Consider the following 18,760-nt stretch of genomic DNA (forward strand, 5'->3'; position numbering starts at 1 on the left):
CTCTGCCTCTTTTCCTGCTCTGGACCGGGGGACGCACGTCACTCTGCGTCACGCGCGTTCAAACTGTGGAGACGCCAAACATACAGGAAGTGAACACATCAGAGAGTCATGAGTGAATGCGAAACCGCGATGCTTTTAATGGTTTGATCAATGGCAGTTTGTGATGAAATGACCGCAAAACCGAGACATGTTCAGCTCTTGACGATTAAGTTATCTAAAAATGTCCCCATACGTTGGATATTGGTTAAAGGCTAGGCTACATTTAGCTAGCGTTATCTTGTTTTTTGAGACAGCAGTTGGTGATTAAAGTGCATATGACAAGTTGTCATGTTTCCCCCCAGTATTACTTAGTTTGGTGGGATTGAACTAGTGGTAAATATTGATTATATTATATTGATCACTGTTAATCTAGTGGCAGTTTGTTGAGAAAAGCTGAAAAAGAGGAGCGCTCTGTCTATGTCATCAATGTGCGACGTTCCATTGAAAATGCAGACACAACTTATGTGCAAACGACCTATTTGACAGTTTAAACAACCATTTAACAAAATAAAGGTGTTTAGGTATTATTATTTGTCAAAGCATAACTGTTGTGTACTTTATATGGATTTTGGCCGATGTATGGTTTCTAGGTAACAGTTCTGCTGATGTCCAACCGTCCAACCAGGAAGTGCAATTACAAACACCACCAAAACTGTCAACCTTGGGAATGGGCAACTTTTCTAATAAAATCTTATATATAATCATGTTCACTTTGTTTTATCGAATGTATAATCTACCTGTCTTATGCACTTTAAAGGTTCACCATGTAACTTTTCTGTTATTTTCTGTGATGCATGTGGCATATCATATGCTATGCCATAGCAGCTATGGCATTAAACATATCCATTTAGCATATCATTTAAAATGTTTTCATTTCTAAATATGTCTTTATATGGTGATTTGGGTTGCCTCGCCACAGATCTGACCTGTAACTTTGTCTTCAAAGAGAAAATGAAGTTTAACTGCCATGCTGTGCAACAGTCTTAGCAACATCTCTATGCTGAGTCAAGCAGGTGCTGGACTCTCCACCAAAAAAGTTACATATCAAATCTTTAAGCTCTGGACCATCTCGTTCTCTGTAAAACTACATTACTGTGACAGTGGGCAGTATAGATGAGTGATTTCATGACGCGAACAACACAGTTGCTTGCATTGTTCTCTCAAAGCCTTTTCTACAGTTGTTATTTTGACTTTTTAGGCATTTTCTGTGTGAAATGAAGTGTTGAATTTCACCATCAACTGTGTGATATCCATTTGGAGTTTGCAGATTAAGAGACCAGAATCCGAACCAGAAAAAACAGCTTACAGTCTAATGCAGGAGTGCCCAAAGTGGGTCCTGGGGGTCAAACCTGGCCCTGGGTCTAATTTGGACCACAAATCCACAAATGGTTGCTTAGATTTATTAGGAGTACCTATTTGATTACATTTTGTGCAGAAAAGACTGTAAAAGAGACCACTTCAAGTCTATGCCCCCCCAAAAAATGTCAAGACAATTTAATCATCATCTTTTTGCATATAAACATTTTAAATGCAACACAAAATTAAGTTTGGCCCTCAACATTCTAATGTGTATTAATTCTGTCCCGCAGAGGAAAAAACTGACAAATTTTGGTCCTCTGAGGGAAAAAGTTTGGGCACCCCTGGTGTAAAACAAATAATAGCACATATCTAATGCCCAGATGCTTGTAAAAACAAATGTATTATCCAACTATATTGAATTAGTATTATTATCCTATTGTATAATAAAGCCTACCTCTAATAACCAGAACAGACTCCAGCACATGTAGCCACACCCACATATCTCCCTTACTGCAGGCATCCCATTACAAAAGCCCATTGTCTTATTCTATTACTACCTCATTTACACTTGACTAGGAGGGCCCCTGTACTTATGACTGAGTTCATGAACTAAATAAACACATAACAATGATTCAATTGTCCCTGAAATATATGAAATTACTACTATTACTACTACCCCGACTACTGGAAGCATCCAAAGTAAATAGTTGCACCTGCATAAGAACATTTAAAGCCCTCAGACTGTTTTGGGTGGGTATTGGCCCCCGCCCCTCTCTCCTCTCTGTAGGAGATATTTTTTAGATTCTTCTTAGGACAGAGATGCTCTGTTAACACATGTCTATGCAGCTCCAAGAAGCATACGGTGCCTGTAGCATGTGACATGGCACTGGCAACATCAAGTTGTGTCACAATGTCCATTTAACCCTTTTGGCGCGAGACTTGCTGTCAGCAGTGGATTAAATTCATTTGAGGGTGAAAGGTCAAATTCAACTCAAGAGGGAATTTAAATTTGAATAAACAAAATATATTTAACAGTCAATAAATGTCACCATGGAGGGAAAGCCAAAATTAAGACAACAATATTAGACTACAACTAGCTACAGTATTTAGGTTTCAAATGTTGATATGAAATATTATAATTTCTTATTTTTTCTTTTTTTGACTTCTATATGAAACACACTTCTCCTGTGTTTCTCATTATGACTCAGCACCTGTGGTAAATATTTATCATAGTTTACTTCTGTTAATTCGCAGTTTGTGAAGACATTTTGAAAAATACAAGTTTAAAGAGTTGAGTTCTAAAACGGAATCCCTCTGTGATGTCATCAATATGCGACATGCCACTGAAAACACTGAGACAATTTACACTTAACTGACACACTTTTCTGACAGTTTAAACAATCATTCTACAAAATAAGTGTTGTATTGTATTATTGTTTCTCAAATCGTAACTATTATGTAATTTATATGGATTTTGGCTCTTGGTTTCAGTATGGTCGCTAGGTAACAGTTAATTACCTCTACCCATGTCGTCTTTGCTACTCAAGTCCAACAAGGAAGTACAATTATAACCTTTAACCAAATAATGTAATACAATCAAAATGTTTAGTAAAATCTGAAATATAATTGTGTTCACCACATTTGAGTGAAATATGTAGTCTAACCATTCAGACTAGTATTATTGTATGTTCTAACTTAATCATATGATCTTCAGAACAAAGCATGATGTTCTTTCCAAGGTCAAAGTGTCTGTTTCCAGAAATAGTTGACCGCAGCTTCAACCCAACTGCTCCACTTTGTTATCTGTTATCTTTGAACACTTTGCCGGAAAGTGAATACTTAAAGATGTGTCCAAACCACATGGGTAACTGAAAGAAGATTGAGCAACACCGCTAAAAACTATAGAAGTTATGCACTCATTTTGTTTTGCTAAAATTTTTATTTTTATTTGGCGAAATGGAATATGAAAGTAATGTCTCTGTTATTTCTTCAACTGTGCAAAGCTTAACTTGTTTGTTTGCTAACGCTAGGGAGATAAAAACTTGTCACACAGCAATAAATTCGCCAATTTCCTCAACACACTCAGGAAATCTTTATATATTGTTTCCAAAGTCCCCCCCCCCCCCCTCCCCACACACACTTTTTAAAAAATGTTTGTGATTGTTGGTGCAGTTTGTGTCATCCATTTTTTGTAATTGCCTTCTTTCCTGCTGTTAAGAGTTTGGTTCAAAGATATCCACCGATTGTGTCCATAGCAGGAGTTTTGAGGCCCAAATACATAGTTCTGAAAGTGAGTGAGATGATGGTGTCAAAAATAACCTGCAGCGCTTTATTGATCTCAGTCCAATATTTCTGCCCAACAGGACAGTCGCAAAACACACGGTAACGGTGGGCCTCCTGACAACCACAATTTCTCCAGCAGTCAGCATTTCCTGTGACTAGCGAGCAGTTTGACATGGTGTTAAAAAACACATTCATCTTTTCCAATAGAACTTCCTCCAAACATGTGATTTTGTGGTCCTCCATTGAGAAATATATTTTCCCATTCTTCGTCTGTCAAAAAGAAATTCCCCTCTCTTTCCCATTATTTTTTTATATATTGAAGTACAATTTTACTACTCACTACACACATCCATTTGAAGAAGATCGAATATTGACAAAGAAAAAAATATGTGGTCAGGCTAATTTTGCCAAAACGTTTATAAAGGTTTACAATCATGATTTCTATATAATATATCAAGACATTAACATGTACTTAAGATTGTTGTCAAAAGGTATGAATAGCTTTTATCATACAGTACGTTGTTGCCCACACTTGACTGCACTGAGAGTGAACTGCCTTGGCTTACAACACGAGCCTGTCCTCTCCTCCTTCTTGAATGACTTTGCCGATAGACGCCTGGTTTTGAGCCTTAATGAAGCACTGTTTTTTACACTCGATCAGTAACTCCAAGTCCTTCCACATCTTCATCTGCTCCATGTTGTGGCTGTGATTTTCCCGTACCATCTTCTGCTTTTCACGCAATTTCTGTAATTCAAAAAGAAGTAAACAATAGTATTGCCACTACGATAGGCACACATACTCATAATTTCCCAGTTGTGTAGGGCTTTGCATACCTTTCCAAGTAACTCCTGCTCGGCGATGTTTTTCAAGTACATTTCCCTTTAAATCAGAGAGATATGCATTAGATGTAGGTCACCATTTTCCATGCCCTACACTCAACACAGACAGTAGGTGAATATAAATGAAAGGTGCACTATGAAACTTTTCTTTTGTTTTGATTGAGTATATTCTATATTATATCTGAATAGTTCCACAGTATTTAATTTTGTATTATTTTATCCAAATACAGGTGTTTTTATTGCTCAAAAAATCCTTGAAAAGTATACACCTTTGCATATTGAGCAAGGACAGATCTAACCCTTTGGATTTCAATGCAGATAGAGAAGTTTAACGCAAAACAATTCAACAACAGTGAAACAATTCAGGCAAAGCAAGAACATCTCCATGAAGATGAGCAAATGATATATATCCTCATCAGTAAAGTTGCATAGTGCAGCATTAAAGAAGCCAGTATATTGTCAAACTCAATACATTTTTTAAGTAGTGTTCCGAAAGAAAGTCATGTCTATAAGTGCTCATAGAAAGCATTGTGTCATTACCAATAAACTTATGATTGGTAAGGATGAACGCCTTTGGGTTTCTTAGATTGTTGTGTTGTATAAATGACTCCCGGATCCAACATGTTTTGCAATCCGCCTGTAGTGTCACTTAATAAGTTCAAGAAAATGTGAGAATTGTTTAATATTTTCTTAAGAAAGTTTGTTTTTATAATGTAATATTTTGTGACTTTCTGTACTGTGTTTATGTGATGGCTGCTTCCTTGGCCAGGTATTTCTTACAAGACATTCTGAATCTCAAAGGGATTAAATACGGGTATAAAGATCCCTTAAAACATTTCAAAGAGTTAGTTTGAAAATGATATTTACTTAGTTGAATACCGTTACATTTGCGTTACACTCTTACTTCTTACTTGAGTACCGGTACATATCAGGCTCCTCTACCCATCTTTGCTAACGCATTCCTCACTTGTGCTTTGAAGTCAACAGGTCATCGGTGCACAGGGATGATAAGAACTACAGTTAAGCCTCTGCCGTGTAGCTGACGGGTGTAATACGACCTTCTTGAGCGGTAGAGAGGGCCTTTGTCTCGGTTATGCCAGGGCAGATGGCAGGCCTGTGCTCACCTGACCGTCTTCTTCCTCTCCAGCGGGTCTGAAGACACGTAGGCCTTCACCTCGTCGGCCGCCCGCTGAATTTGCACCTCAGTGATCTGCAGACACCGCACAGGCACAGCGGGAGAAGTGGGTGAAGGAGAAGGTCGTTTACCACTGAAATTACCTTGAGTTTTAAAGCTGGCATTTTGCATTCATGTACAAACATTATTCTGTGTATTCAGGTTGCCTTGGATGCACTGAAGGATGGGTCACATTTAGCCTTGAATCCAAATAAGTCCAGTCAGTCAGTCAGTCAGTTGTATTTTAAAAAGTCATTGAGTTACACTTCTAAAACCTGTTAATAATCCCTCTAGAGTACTATATTGTTTTTGTGTAATAGCGCTGGAGTTCCATGCAACTTCAGAAAGAGAAAATTGGAAAAGATGCCCTAAAAAGGTTCCAAATCTATTTCGGTGTACCTGGCTTTGGCTGTTGAGATATTGATATCGGTTCTCATCTTGTTCCGTCGCCTCTTTCAGCGCTTTAACATCCTGTGAACGTGAAAATGAAAGCTCTTAAGAGTGACAGAAACACAGGGCCATATCATATTTGACCGTCTTTATCCGTGCCTGTTCCAGCTTTGAAGAGTTGCTCTCGAGACCGGCAGCTGTGCGCTCGTACTGGGTCTTCTTGTCCTCGTGCTCCTGCCTTACCTTCTGCTCATGAAGACAAATAAAAAGTGTCTATTTTGAGAATTTACCACAAAAATGCTAGAGCCAAAAGACCAGAACTAGCAGAGTTTTGGACAAAGTTTATCAGTAAAGTTCTTAGATTTTCCACTTAGCTTTCCACAGGTATAACCAATAGCTAAATTACTGTTTTACTCTATTGCATATAAAATTACACATGGTATTCTGCATTATATTACGACATTTTAAAGTACCAAATCCATTTTAACAGTAATTCTTTGTTAAACCACCACCTATGTCAATGATCAAAACAGTGAATATGTCAAATGTATTGAATGTTTCCTTTCTCTAAACAAGCAAAATAACTGTAGAGCTGTATTTAGTAAAACATACCAAAAAATATCAACGCTGTATCCCCAAATTTAGTATCACCATCCCTCAGAGATATGACATCATTCAAAAATATATCCCCGTTGTAGGAATCTTATCATTCGTTCACATCGGCAACGACACAGCTGGCATTCAAACAAGCATTTAATAAAGTCTATTTATGTGTCCATACTGCGGCTTTTCATCAGAAGACATTGCACCAGTGAGACGGATTCTGGGAACATGTGTAGGAAAAAGTAATCCTCCCGTTTAGCCGAGTGCAGTGAGGGGCTTTCCCATCGCAAATTTTATTTATGGACCATCTCAATTATTCTAAATGAGCTATTAATACATCATAACAGGTTTGCGGCCGCAGTAAATCACAGCTCCACTTAATCATTGACTGATAGTTTATGATAAGCCAGCACTGTTAGACCGTTATGCCTGTATTTGTACATTGGTGGGGCCTATACCACGACCATGCAGCCGTATAAAGCTGTTTCACTGTATCGCGCTGTATCATCTGCATTTCTGCAAATCAAGACTGTGCTGATGTAGGTAATTGTTCACTTTAAGACCACTTAAAACAACCTCTATTAAAATCAGAGCAAACACAACATTAGTTAGTGTCACTAGGTTGTTGTTAGTGTTCCAGTGTTTCCCATAGATTTGGTTGAGACGATGTCGGCAGAAATTGCTTTAATTTGTATTTTAATTTATATTTTGTGGTGTAGGCTAATGTCACCTATTGCCTTTTATTTAATATCTTTACAGGTCCTTTTTTGATCACTTTTATATGTTTATGTCAACAGGGGCCTCCACAGTCTGCTTTATTAATGGGAAACGCTGATCTGTTCTGTCCAGTATTAGTTGAGGTACATACGTGGTTTTGCTCTCTCAAGGACCTCAGCTCCTTTATAAGTGGAGACAAAGCTTCCTTCTTTTGAGCAATGACATAGTTCAGTTTCTTCACCTGTTAAAAAGACACACACAAGAATATAATCAATACAACAAAATACAAATAAAATGAAACCGTACGAATGGCAATATATAGAGGGAGTCTATTTCTTCTGCCGTGTTCATTGACAACAAAAAAATAGAAGTGGGGTAACGTAGAAGATTCAATGAATGTTTTAAAGGAATGTATTGAGTATGTGATCTCCCAAACAAGGGAATAATAAGATGATATTTGTGAGCGTTTGTGTACAATGATACGGTCCACTTCCATTTTGTGCAATACTGTTAGCTCTTTAATGAGTGTTATGGTGTATCCAGCCTTTTTCAGAATTAGAAATACATTCAGTCAAAGTAGTTTATTTTATTATTTTCATTTTTCCATCCATCCATCCACTTTGTACCGCTTGTTCCCAAATTTGTATTATTATTATTACTTTCTTTAATATTTTGCTATTATACTGTTGTTTCATGTTGCGCCTTATCAAGCTCCTCGTTTGTGAATCTTGTTCTTATTCACTGAAAATGGCAATAAACCTTTTCCTGATTCTGTTTCTGATCATTGTTAGTGGAAGGAGACTGTGAGTTCACCATTTCAGACATGTCGTCCAGTGTCTGGCCTTTCTTCTCATCCAGTTCACTTTTAATCGCAGACACTCGCTCCAGTTCCTCTTGCGTGTTGCTGTACCCAGCGATTCCCCGTTCAGCTTCTACCGTTTCCTTCAAAAGACAAAAGAAAATTACTTAAAAACGGTGCGCTCAATACTGATTTGTGCTATGCTACGAGTACAGATTAGCCCCAGTTTGACAATCCTAACAGCGCGGGATGTAGAGGAGGAGCAGATGCAGCCTCGGAAATAGCAGCCTGTCCGCTCCGCGTCACTCGGCAGAGCAGTGCGTCAGGTGCAGGGGCAGCACAGAGGTGACGAGCCATTTCCAGGAAGCTTTTAGCACTGCTCTGCAATAACACACAGCCGCCTCGAATTGGCATGTCCAACGAAACATGTCTTATTAGAAAAGAGAGGCGAAGGAAATTTACTGAGGCAAATCTATCCAGGGAATTTATCTAATAATGTCAATCATCCTGGTGCAATATTTTCTGTCCATATAACAGCAGTAAATAAGAGTGTTATTATTATTTTTTTATTAAGAATACAAGAGGTTTTTATAAGAGTTTTTCTACAAGAGTGTTTTCTGTTAGTCATCCGTTTTTTATGATTTACTTCTGTGCCTAATCTGTGTTGCAACACTGGAATTTACCCATTGGGGGACAAATAAAGGTTATCTTATATTATAAAAGATTAGAAATAACAACAAGGTCCAGATAAGGACAATGTAGAAGGCGATAAACCGTATCAAAGTTTGTTGCCAATACAAACTTAGGTGTTTATTTCCAAGCATCTTCAAAGGAGGCAGACTCTAATTGAGACACAGGTTTTGTCTGGTAAAATTATTACTTATACATGTTCTATTCAACTGCTCAGCAATCAGTAACAATCGGACATAATAATAAAAATATTTGACATAATAATATAATAATTGCATTGGAAGATCATTAACATGCATGAAGAAATAATCACTCTACCCTTTGTAAAAAAATATATATATATCTAATGTAAACAAAGTGAGGTTTTATTGTATTGATTATGTACGTAGGCTGAACAGGTTACCAGTCTTTTTTGGACCGTCTCGAATCTTTGGGTGAGAAGATCCTCAGTCCGCTGCAGGACTCCATACTCAGCCTGAAGCTCTGCCATCTCCTTCTGCTTCTTCTTGTACTGGGTTCCTTTGCTGCGCAGCCTCGTCACCAACCTTTGCATCTATAAATATAAATGCTATCAAATTCAACATCACCTTTATTACTGTCTTGATTATTGTTCTATCTTTTTCAGGACAGCCCGGCGTTAAATGGGGGTGAGAGAAGACAAGTAACATGTATTTCACCAAGAGAAACTGATTTAAAATGCGTTAGACGCTGCGCAATGATATGTTATCGTGGACAGCTGAGCCTCTATAAAAAGCCCCAGGACAAAATAAAGTTTAAAATCTGTGCAGGGATTACAGAGGAAGCCTGGTGGCCGAGCTGTGATCTGCAAATGTTCACTCGAGCCCGTCAGATTCACAGCCAGCGACGAACATCAAACAGCATTGTGTTGTACAGTAACTTTAAGTGGATCCCAGCTCCCCCGCCGCCCCCCCTCCCAAACCTGGTCTGGTCTTCTGGGACACAGCTCACCCACAATGAAGAGCAGCTATAAATTAATACGGCACAAGAGAACCGGCCCAGAAATGGCAGAGTGGGGACGTGTGACGCTCCAAATGTGCACGTCTATCCTTTGTGTATTTTGGGAAGTCAAGGGCAGACACAGCTGTGAAGGGATTTAACACACACAAGAGCAGTGCAGTATTGTGATCCAGGCAGGAGGGAGTTGTGGGCAACTGCTGGGCAGAGTAGAAACAGCAGAAGAACTCTAACCAATGATGTTTCAGTTCAAGGGTAAACGCTCCACCCATTGATCCACAAGGACTTTCTCAAAATGTATCGCTATGTAACATCATATACTACGGGGAAGAAAGCTGTTATAGAATTGTTAAGGCATTCACTCTTTAACTTTTGTTATTCTCAATCTTTTGTTCACATTATCTCATGAAAATGTCAATATCCAATTTATCTGAACAAATTGGAGTAAAGTGCAGTCAGTTCTCCACAATCAAACCAAGAGGATCCCCTGATAACTGGTCATGTGCTTATCCAATACACTTTACTGCGTCTGTTGTCTGGTCCACTGACTTTACACTGGTTAAGTCTCTTGAGAGGTATATTATAGATAAAGGCAAGCTCTAATTGAGATGAATAGATTCTATATAATAATTTTGATGAAGTGCAGTGGTCTCGGGTTTTGTGCAGTGATGTCTAAATTCAGTCGTCTCTCTGAGTGAGAGACTGCAGTTGGTGGGTGGCATGTGGTGACACATAACCAGCAGAATGGAAAATATCTCAGATAAAGTGATCTGTGACTGAGGAGTTTAATAAGCAGCGTTCACTAAACATTTTCCAGTATCCACGGGTGTCAGAGTGATGAAAAAACTGGAACGTTTTAACAATTAAAAACATTTAAAAATATTGTATCTTTTGAATAGAAAAGATGTTTCCTCAACATGTTGCCAATAAACATAAACAATATTGGCAGATTAACCCGGGATTGCAACATCACACTTTATAACATTTTCAGTAAGCTTAATGAGAGATTTTAAGACGCTAACTACTAAACTAGGCGTTTATTTGAAAGTATTCTAACACTATAGATTGATAAATGTATTCACCAATAGTAGCTATGTTCCATGTTTTTTCTGTTTACTTTTGACATTGTTTTGGCTAAGGCATGTTTGGCACATCAGCAACAAACATGGTGGATTTCCATGGTAACGGACATTTATTCACGTTGCATCCCGAGCTCTATTCATGGTTTCAGTGATTCGCCATTTTGAAGACATCACACATGCTGTTGCCTCTCTGCCGTATGATGGTCATGAAAAACAGCCCATAACATTGAAAATGAAAAGAGTTGATACTTTAAACAGACAGCAGTTTTGGGCGAACAAACATTTGTGGACATTTGCACATAAGCTTCCATGTCCACAAGCCCTCTGCACTGGATGAGCCCGCAAAGCTTCCAAGAGCACAGACTTTGTGTCTGATCTTAAAATATAACACCAGGACAGTTGGAAATTAGGCTTAGCATAGCCACACAATAATGTGTAAACTAGCATTAGCCAGCAGCTCACTACAGCTCAGCCTCAGTCTGGAGTGAGTTCTGTAAGTCCACTGGTCCCTCCTGACCACATCCATATCTGGAAACATAAAGGGTCTTTGGGGATGTTTCAAAAGAGGAATCCTTTGTTTTGATAGATCCCACAGTGAACATGCTGCTTTCGTCCTCAAGATGGCAGCAGAAACAAGTGTGTGATGTCACTTGGGACCCGTGAAAAGGCTGATACTGATACTGGAGCCGACAGATGGCCCATCCCAAGCTGAAACCCATGAATACTGCAGATATAAAGACACTGCAGGTACTTAAATTGACATTGATTATTAAAATAAATAACTACTAGACAGTGAAGAGTAGAGGGTCAGAGACATGGGTGTACCACATTCACTCAAAAGCAGGACATTGAGACTGGATGGACATATTATACATGGAGCGCCCCCTATCTGTGCAGCGAAGACGATCAGCCCATAGATGATACTTCTACATCGGATGTGATTTGAGTGACTGGAGCATATACCACCACCTTTGGGACTAGAGAACTAGAGAATGTACACAATTGAGTCAGATTTTCAATTTTATGCTAATACCACTCCTCTGAAACCCTGGAAACCTCTTTATCATGATAAAAATAGAGATTGCAAGGTTTTTTTACGACACAAGCCTGCACAGTCTGATTACATTAAAGATTAGACAAGAGTCCATCTTCCTGAGCGCGCGTCTGATGTGTTCCTCGTCCTGCACTTTCTCGGTTGTGATCTAATTTTAGACCTGTATGGGAACGAAGGGGGAGACGGATAAGTAACTTTGGGTTGTGCGCGTGTCTGTTTGGATAAGAACAGAAATAGCATCTTGTGTTATCACGGCTTTGAAAATCTGTCCGTGGACGGGGTTTTCGTGTTGATTCAGGGTTTAACTCAACTGTTCAGAGCGAGCGTGTGCATTTGCTGGCCAGTGACAAAGGGTTTTTGATATATATATATATATATATAGGTTTCGGGAGCTGGACGGTCAACCAGCTACACTAGATAGGTGTGAGGCTTAGCAGGAACATGAGCACCTTTCACTCATGCATTTTATCATGACTTTATCTGAATGAGCTGCTAGTGTGAACACGACCCACTCTGTTTCCTCACTTTGGTGATGACCCCGTCCCAGTACAAGCAGGGGGGTGTCATTAGTCATGTACTGTATGATGTATGAATGGTCTCAGCAGGAGGGAGTTCTAACGACAACAATGTATGTCAGACATGTCTTTATCACTTTAAAAACGTCAGTACTGTTTGTTTGCATTGTTATTAAACCAAATTTCATCCTTGTTTTGGCTAATTTTGGTCTGAATTAGGTTCTCGTGATGAAAGGGAAAGAATTAAACAGTAGAATCAAGCTTATTTACTTTGAAACTTGCTTTTTATTCACATCAGGAGTATTATTTGTTTTGCCCATATGTTTATACCTGCCTTTGAGCGACAGGTGAAATTCAGCTTTTGTGCTAAATCTGATGTATTTATTTGTATTGTGACTCACTGATTAATAAGCACTGTCCTCATTTAAATGAATAAAAAGAGAATCATTTTGACCGTGAGTACCTCTTCCCTTTTGACCACGCCGTCTCCACCTGCTCCATGGTCTCTCCTCTGACTGAGCTCTTTCTCTGCAGTGGCGAGCTCCTCCCTCGACTCCTGCAGCTCCTCGGCTTTGGCCTCCTTCTTTCGGATAATTATGGAGGCCTGAATAATCACAACACAGAAGATAAGGCACGGCAGCTACGGCAAACTATCATTTTGCTAGACTATTATTCTTTAAATCCAGCAAGTAGTTGTTGAGCTTGAGAGAGGCCAGTGAATATGAGATTTGTTACTAAATTTGACTTAATAACCAGTAATATTACTAATTTATTCATGCTTGAAAAAGGCCTCTGAATATGAGACTTTAACACAATTTGACACAAAAGTTGCAGCAGCTTGACAACAGTTTGATTAAGCTTGAAGAATAAATACATTTTCCAGTGTAAACCCAAAATGTTTATGCTTTCTTATGATGAATAATAAAAATGCGTTGATTAGTTAACGATGATCGCAATAGCTGTTTTATTGCAATTAACTGATTATCTTGTACAGCCCTAAAAGACAGCAGGAGTTACGTGCCTCCATATATAAACTGTAAATAACGGTTTACCTGTTGCCTATACAGAGTCAATTTGTCATCCATGGGGTCGTTCCTCATCATCCGCCGCTCGATTAGCTGGTTTATTTGCGAATCGACGTCTTTAATCTGTAAAAAGAACACGTTGTGAAACCTTAACAACAGTAAAACACAGCGGTTGAGTGGTACTAAAAGCCGCCGTGTACTTTGTCCTCCATCTCTTGAATATCTGCTTGGCCCATGGCAGGTTCAGATATCACTTTCTGGACATACTGCATGGTTCTCCGCATGCTGTCGAGCTCCTTCGGCAACTTTTCAAAAACCATATACGAGTTGATCTTGATCTCCTCCTCCAGTCGCTTCATTAGACCTGTAAGCAAGTCAATAAACAAATAAACAACGATAACAAGTATAATTTAAGTTAAAGCGTCTTTGTTTGTTTTTGGTCCAAAGCCATTACAGCTGTACCTTTATGTAATCACCATAAATCCATTTGGACACTTAATAAAAAGAGAGATATTCTGATCATTTACTTTAATCTTGTAGCTTCCCCTAAGACTGCCCCGCGTGATCCATTTTAGGAACTGCAAATGTGTAAATCCCTTCATGGAAATAAAGGGAGTCATTTCACATCAGATGAAGCTCCGTTATGGGACTTCAAAGATGTGCATTTAAATAGAGCGTTTGAACAGATGAGAGGCTATTAAAAGGATTCTCCCCATCGCTTGGCTCGATCCTTTTGAGCTTCTCCTTCCTGCAACGCGCGGACTAAGAGCATCACTCACTTTCTGGACTGGCATCTGCTGAAGCCTGTCGCAAATCCTTCAACTGCTGCTGGGACCTCTGGAGTCTCTGTTCGGCCTGGAAAAGCTGTGAGGCAAAATATGAGAGGAGATTACAAATGTTTATACAGATGTTGTGTGAAAAAGAAATCATGTGTCGCGTTGGTAGTAAGAGAAGGTGGGAAATATATTGAATGTGATACAATATTGTGAATGTTGTTTCGAAGATATGCAACATTTTAATATTGAGTATATTGCTTATAGGATATGAATGCCACAAAACGAGCAGATTTAAAACTAAAATGAAAAAAGCAATGTGTAAACTTTCAAATAGCTGAATAAGGTGATATTTCTGCACTTTGGTGATTCATTTTACAAACATTTCACATTTGTCTGGTAATTAAACCTTAACTAATACATTTAAAGATGTGATTTAGCACATTTCTATTGGAGTGACATAGTATTGTCTGAATATAATTAGCGGGATACTCTTTATTTTTGTCAAGATTGTAATAATAACAGCAGCACATGTTCAGTGGTTGACAGTTGTCTCCACAGTGTGGTTGTTTGAAATGTATTCTCTAATTTTAACACCATTGTAGTTGTGGAGTTCTGCTTTTTGGAAATTGAAATGTATTTTATAGTTTTACTTTTGTTTCCTTTTACAGGTTTTAATTCTTTTAAGGACTAGTAAGATCAAATTGAGCACTTATTTGGCTCGAGCCATTCCATTCCATTCCATTCCATGGACGAGTCTTTGTTCTTGCCATGGTTTCTTATTATTATTATTATTGGCTTGAGCCTTCCAGAATGGAATGGATCGAGACATTGTTGGCAGCATCGCTCTATGATAAACAGGAAATCAGCCATGTCGAATCAAAGTGGCACCGCCACTCTTGACTTTTTTTTTTCAAAATCGTACTTGTCCTAGGTTTTTTGTCCGATCGAGCTCAAAACAACACCTTTTGCATCTAAAAAAGTCCTGAACACTCGCAATACTGACCTAACCATGTGCAATTCCGTCATATGTGCAATTACTTGTGCTTCAGTGAGAGACTGATCCACCCTCGCTGTGTGAAGGAAAGTTTTCGCAGGTCTTTCCTTCCTGCTGCTGTCAGACTTTATAACAAACACTGTTAGTCCTGAACACTCGCAATACTGACCTAACCATGTGCAATTCTGTCATATGTGCAATTACTGTTGTGATTCATGTGCAATTACTGTGAAATTCATGTGCAATCTATGTGCCGTCGTGACACATATTCATGTGCAATTACTGTCGTGATCACATGCAATGGTATTTATGTATTTATTTGTCTATGGGAGTTTTTGTTTATAGGAGATCTTCTACTGAAAGTGTTTTTCAAACTTCCTATAAGTGATCTGTTCTTTTCTTCTGTATCTACCTCTGTATTATCTTATCTTATCTTATCTTAAAGACATTGAAATTTAATAAATATTCAAAAGGCTTAATTTTCAGTTTTTTCAAGGACAAGTCACGCCTATCGGAATTGATCTACGGAGCTCATATTTCACTCACTGATGTGTTTTTATGATCTGATTGGAAATACAGTAAATGCCCATGTAACAAATTTACTCTCTAGCGCCCCCTACCCATTGTGTGAAAAACTCAACATTGTCTGATTTGTTTGAAACTCATGGTTTATATTCTCCTCAAGACGCCATGAAAAAAGTGCATTGCAGATATTGTGTATTTTCACAATTGGCCAGCAGAGGTGCAATGAATGCCTTCACTTCCTCTTCCTCTTTTATTTTGATGGGACATTTCCTCTCGTGCCGCATTAGAATTATTATTCTTTAGACTTTATTCTTAGGCTTTATTCTTTAGACTTAATTCTTTAGACTTTATATTTAGACTTAATTCTTTTGACTATATATTTAGACTTTATTCGACTTTATTCTCTCTGCCACAACTCGAGAGGGAGAGAGAGAGAGAGAGAGAGAGAGAGAGAGAGAGAGAGAGAGAGAGAGAGAGAGAGAGAGAGAGAGAGAGAGAGAGAGAGAGAGAGAGAGAGAGAGAGAGAGAGAGAGAGAGAGAGAGAGAGAGAGAGAGAGAGAGAGAGAGAGAGAGAGAGAGAGAGAGAGAGAGAGAGAGAGAGAGGGAGGGAGGGAGAGGGAGAGCGGGAGATTGTAGGATTTTTGACGCATTTCCACTATGTAGCCTGGGTCATTTTGTAGTCTCACTCCATTTTTGTAGTTCCTCCTCTTTATTTTCCTGCCTCTGGACAGACGGGAAGGCGGTCGCGCGGGAAGGCGGTCGCGGGAAGGCGAGAGCCATCATTGCAGCTGCCGCGGCTTTAATTGACCTTTTGTTGTTGTTTTTTAGTCATTGATTCATTTTCTACATATACTATTTGGCCCGTGGACTACATTTACCTGGTTCTTCTGCTCTTGCTTCTGATGAGCCAGTGCCTCCTCTCTCTCCTTCTCCACCCTCAGCTGTCTGGCCTGCTCCAGCATCCTCTGATGGCTGGACACAGACTCCACCTGGTGGCACATAAGAGAACATCAACATCATTCCTTAGTCATCTGAAATAGCTAGACTCCTCAAACAGCAGACTCAGATTTCACCTTTTCACAGGAGCTTAGAGCTAAGACTTGTCAAATCGGCACCTCGTTACACAGCCCTGTAAGCACTTCAAAGCCCATGTGGTCTAATAAAGAAGGTGGGAACAAATGTCCAAGGTCCTGTTTTCATTCCTTACGACTCCATTATTACAGTGTAAATCCCAAAACATGTTTAGGCATGACAAAAGCAGAGGCCTCTTACCCTCTTCTTCAGCCTGTCCACACGCTTGATCAGCTGGTCTTTCTCCTCCTCCATTGCACTGATATCCTGTTAAAAGTAGAACATAACATTATATGCTTAAGTTGATACAAAATAGTGAAAATAAAAAACATAAAACAATATCACATGGCCAACTTATAAATGTGTGTAATGGGCCTGATGAAACATATTTAATAACTTTGTATATAGTTGTTAGGATTTAGGACAAGGGCAGGAGACCCATTCCTCACAAACTTACAAACATTATCTTGAATACAAAGTGTGTTTTATACCCTTCTTATTTCTGCAGTGGAAAACCCGGATGTCCTCAGCTGCTCACACTCCTTGTGATAAGTCTTAAAACCTTCCACCAGTTCTTCATACTGTAAACAGATGTATATGATTAAAACAGCTTCAGATTCCACTTGTGAATATCTTATGGCAGGTGAGCTACTGCACATAGCATTCCAAACCTGGTGGTAGGTCTCACTGATGACATCGTCCAGCAAGAATTCAGAAGGTATCTCCAACTTAACAAGAAATCGGGCCAAATAGGCACGTTTCTTCAGCTCAGGAACCTTTTGCAGAAGCCAAAAGAGGATGGGGTGGACCACGGGCTTACTTCCAGTGACCAAGCCCTGCCTGAATCTGCTCCTACAAGAACGGATGACACACATGCAGATATTAGTGTTATATATATATACATATACACGTTTTTTAAATATCATTATACTTGAAAATGTTACAAATTCCTTACACATCAGCATGGTTTCCTGGTGGCTTGTACTTAAGCATCCCCAGTAGAGCAAACATCCTTTTAGTTGTCTGTTCAGGCATTTCCTCACGTATGTCAATAGCATGCTGAAAGTAAAAGACAACAAATATACAACCATATTCTGATTATCAATGCTTCCCACGTAACTCCCAACCCACATTCTGGCCTCTAAGTGACCAAAACCTTGTGGATACAGATTACTTTTAGTCAAAGTATTTAACAGAGAATACCACTATTGGTTCAGGTATATTTTGTCCAGTTGACAGTGAACATTCTGATTAGATTTGTCTTGTAAAGTACTGTTCACTCCCTGGTTGATTGATTACTTACACAAACACTAGAATAGTTTACATTAAGGTTAGCTCAAAATTACTTTAAAGTAAATGTACACATCGTTACCTTTGGGTCTATTTCAGCCAAAACGTCGTTTAAAATCTGCAGCAGTTGCATTGGCTCGAGGGAATCAAATGTGATGAGGTTTAGGTTTTTCTTGAATGGTTCTCTGTTTAGCTGATCAACGATGAACTTTAGCTGTTCACTCATTTTGTCACGATATCTCCGCTAGTTTCCCCCAAAAGATAAACTATTCCCTGCTCTCCACAAGCTAACTATTGGATCAACACAAATATCTAGATTGAGAACAGCTAGTTCGAAATATTGAAAACAACATAAATCATTCTAAAAATAACGTTTCATCAAGCACAAACGATAATCGTTTTCAACTAAGCTAGCAGAGCTAACGTTAGCAAGGGTAGAAACAGAGGCTGTTCCCATGGAAACGTAACCGGAAGAAGTTTGGATTAATAATTTAATTCTTGTGAATTCCCCAAAATAAACTCCAATGTGCAGCACATCCACTATTAGGTAAACTTAACAGTTATCCAATCAAGATGAATTATGACGTTAAATGTGTCGCAGAAAAGTACATTGTAGTAA

The 18,760-nt window shown here is 38.9% G+C and overlaps 1 protein-coding gene across 2 annotated transcripts; it reads right to left on the bottom strand.

Annotated features, from left to right (window-relative positions):
- Positions 1 to 4,009: 4,009 nt before the first annotated feature.
- On the bottom strand, positions 4,010 to 18,538 carry ift81 (intraflagellar transport 81 homolog). 2 transcript variants are annotated; one of them, XM_072433449.1, is made up of 18 exons: positions 18,224 to 18,538; positions 17,807 to 17,910; positions 17,523 to 17,703; positions 17,343 to 17,432; positions 17,053 to 17,118; positions 16,659 to 16,769; positions 14,265 to 14,349; positions 13,686 to 13,849; positions 13,513 to 13,608; positions 12,924 to 13,064; positions 9,233 to 9,387; positions 8,159 to 8,282; positions 7,497 to 7,586; positions 6,185 to 6,271; positions 6,035 to 6,106; positions 5,586 to 5,671; positions 4,456 to 4,501; positions 4,010 to 4,366 (listed from the first exon to the last, which is right to left on the bottom strand). In XM_072433449.1, the coding sequence occupies exons 1-18, from the start codon at positions 18,365 to 18,367 to the stop codon at positions 4,184 to 4,186; spliced, it is 2,025 nt and encodes a 674-aa protein (XP_072289550.1). In that variant the 5' UTR covers positions 18,368 to 18,538; the 3' UTR covers positions 4,010 to 4,183. The 2 variants fall into 2 exon arrangements, with proteins under 2 accessions (XP_072289550.1, XP_072289549.1); XM_072433448.1 differs by having other exon boundaries at positions 8,159 to 8,287; positions 9,238 to 9,387; positions 18,224 to 18,537.
- Between the last annotated feature and the right edge of the window lie 222 nt (positions 18,539 to 18,760).

This window comes from Eucyclogobius newberryi, unplaced genomic scaffold (genome assembly GCF_026437365.1).
Source record: "Eucyclogobius newberryi isolate DKJ021-1_F unplaced genomic scaffold, fEucNew1.0.hap1 SCAF_6, whole genome shotgun sequence".
NCBI lineage: Eukaryota > Metazoa > Chordata > Actinopteri > Gobiiformes > Gobiidae > Eucyclogobius > Eucyclogobius newberryi.